This window comes from Acanthamoeba castellanii, assembly GCF_000313135.1.
Source record: "Acanthamoeba castellanii str. Neff unplaced genomic scaffold scf7180000084687, whole genome shotgun sequence".
Taxonomy (NCBI): Eukaryota; Discosea; order Longamoebia; family Acanthamoebidae; genus Acanthamoeba; species Acanthamoeba castellanii.
In genome coordinates this window covers 6,756-9,668 of record NW_004457607.1, presented here as the reverse complement: position 1 = coordinate 9,668, position 2,913 = coordinate 6,756, and the positions used below count along the sequence as shown (strand labels likewise).

The window sequence follows — 2,913 nt, the reverse complement described above, 5'->3', positions numbered from 1 at the left end:
CCACCTCCAACTCCTCCTCCTGCTCCTCCTCCAGCGCTTTCCTCTCCCATCTCCTCCTTTTTCNCCTGCTCCACTATCTCCTCCTCCAGCTCCACCCCTTCTCCTCTCCATTTGCTCCTCTCCCTGCTTCTCCTCCTCCTCCTCCCCCTCCAGCTCCTTCTCCTGCTCTTCCTCCTCCTCTACCTCCTTTTCCTCCATCTCCTCCTCCTTGTCTTCCACATCCATCACCTCTTTCACTCCCTCCTCTCCTATCATTGGCGTACACTGTGTTAGCAGTTTGAGAGACTGCTGCTTTGTGTGGCCAGTGTCTTGGCCCTGCACCTGCAGCAACCTGTTGATGTACACCTTGGTGATAACCTTGGTGCCAGGTTGCTGGTGCACCTTCACCAGGGCATTACAGGAGCTTGGTAGAAGCTTGGTGGCCAACATGGCCAAGAAGTTGGGAAGGCCTGAGGCAGCTTGGTGAGAAGACATTGTAAGGAAGTGTGTGTTGAACATGGGTGGTACAACAAAATGATCAAAACAGGTTTTTCAACATTTAAAAGGTAGTGAAGGTCTACAAAAAAGCTGTCTGCATTAAATTCTAATTGGAGGGAATGGAAACAGGTAGCAAAATTTCATGTGGTCTGGAGAGCTTTGAGATCTTCCCAATGCACATCAGGTTTTTTATTTGTCGACTTGCTTCCCAATGCACATCAGTTTTTTATTTGTCATCTCTTTTCCCAATGCACATCAGTTTTAATTTGTTGTCCTGTTTCCCAATGCACATCAGGAAAAGAGTCAACAAATAAAAAACCCAATGCACATCAGGTTTTTTAATTTGTCCAGTATTTTCCTCAACTCCACTGTTGTTAGTTGTGAGCTCATTGTTCCAAGAAACACAAATGTTCACCAATCCAGAAGAACCACATCTATCCAATATGTGGCCATTGGAAATCAGAGATATCACACCAAATGTTTAAATACCTCTCCAGTGTCATACAGTCATTCTCCACCACAATGAGCAACTCTCTCCCCACCAACACTGAGGTCCTCACCTCTACCCTACTATCCCCAATCTTCTCCTTACAAGCCACAGCTCATACTCCAAGGAAGAGAGTTCTCTGAACTGCTGAAGAGCAAATCCCCAAAAAGCGTTGCCTGCTTGTCAGCAATGATCACATCAATACTGTTCTTGCATCATTCTGTTGTTGCAAGAAATGCCTTGATAACTTCTCCTTTGCTGACATTCTCAACACCACACAACCCTTTGCATATCTCAATGAACACAATCACACCACCTTCATCATCAACATCATGTCAGCCAGCTGTGTCTCAACACTACCTGAGTGCCACTTCAAGTTGCAACTCAATGGTTCTCAAGTGTGTTTGAATGCTTTCCAAAAGGTGCCAACCCTTTTTATTCCAGCCTTACATTTGTTATCCCACCTCACATTGCTGCTCTACAAGGCGCATGGTTTCAGCAGGAAGAAGTGGCATGCTGCTAAACAGATATTCATTTCTGGTGGGCGTGTCCCAATACACAACACCACTGGACAGCAACATCCCTCAAATGCCACCTCCAATACCCACTTATGGCTAACCACTTTCTTTGATGTGATTGGAGATCACCTTCCTTAACACCTTGGTCTGGCCTGGTGGAATTGCCAGATGAACCATCATACAGCTACCAGCCTTTCCCCATTGCAGCCAAGCATGGTGGTGGAGAAGCCCATCCAGTATCTTGCATTGCTGTGACTCAATCTGGACATGGCACACTACCTGGTTGTCTGATGGCAGTGTCTCTTCCTCTAGGAACTGTATAATCACTCCCAGAAATGGATTGGCCCATTGCTCCTGTGTGAGGCCCTTGGAGAAGTCTGGTTGTTGATCACTGTTGTGCTCTGCTCTGTTGATCCTCTCCTGTGTTCCAGCTGATTGAGTCCCTTTGTTGTCCTTTGTCATCTCTTCACATCCTTCCTTGTTGGAAGGTTGGTTGCCTCTCTCTTGATCCCTGGTGGTGTCCCTGTTGAGCCTGATGTCCTTGGCAGACTCTGGCACCATGCAAGTGTCCTCCCTGGTGGTGTCACTGTTGAGCCTGACGTCTGTGACAGGCTCTGGCACCACCTGAGCGTCCTTGTTGAACCTGGTGTATGTTGTCCCAGGCCCTGGTGCTCTTGCTCTCTCTCTTTGTCCTTGCTATGTGGTTGGTCCACAGGTTACCTCTGTGAACCAGTCCTCCTTGGCTGGCCATGTGCGCTCCCAGTCCTCCTCCAGGGGCCATTCTGGCTTGTGATGGATGTGCTCTTGTGGAGCTACTGTTGTCTGTGATGGTCCTTGCGCTCTTGCTGCTTGATTGCTGTATGGGTTGGTTGTGACCTGTTGGATGAACTCATGCCCTTTAACAGCTGCTGCTTGTTGTGGATGTGGTGCCTGAGGTTCCACCAGCACACACACCATGTCTGCATTAGCCAGTGTTGTTGGCAGTTGTGACATGGTGTCTGTGTTGCTGTGAAGCTTACTGGTGTGATATTGAATCTTAAATTTGTAGGGCTGCAGTTTCATTGCCCAACATGCCAGGCGCCCTTGTTGTTCCTTTGCTTCCATGAGCCACTGAAGTGCTGTGTGGTCTGTCATGATGTAAAACTTACTACTGTGGAGGTACTGGTGGAAGTACTTGATCCAGTAAATGATACTCAGACATTCCCATTTGGTGATGCTGTAGTTCTTCTTGGATTTTGACAGCTGATGGCTTGTGTACGCCACTATGTGCTTGTGCCTGTTTGTGTCTTTCTGAGCCAGCACTGCTCCTATGGCTGCCTTTGATGTGTTGGTGTAGAGGTAGAATGGTGCACTGAAGTCTGGGAACATGAGCACTGGCGCTGATGTCAATGCAGCCTTGAGGTTGTTGAATGCTGTGTTGCACTGCTTGGT

At 48.0% G+C, this 2,913-nt stretch overlaps 1 protein-coding gene across 1 annotated transcript in view; it reads right to left on the bottom strand.

Annotated features, from left to right (window-relative positions):
* Nucleotides 1-429, bottom strand: part of ACA1_348550 (uncharacterized protein) — a gene marked incomplete at both ends in the record, with an annotated part of 465 nt that extends 36 nt beyond the window's left edge. Inside the window, one exon of the mRNA XM_004348078.1 lies at nt 1-429. This exon is cut by the window's left edge and continues 36 nt beyond it. Within this exon, the coding sequence (XP_004348128.1) occupies nt 1-429 (429 nt within the window).
* Nucleotides 430-2,913: the final 2,484 nt, after the last annotated feature.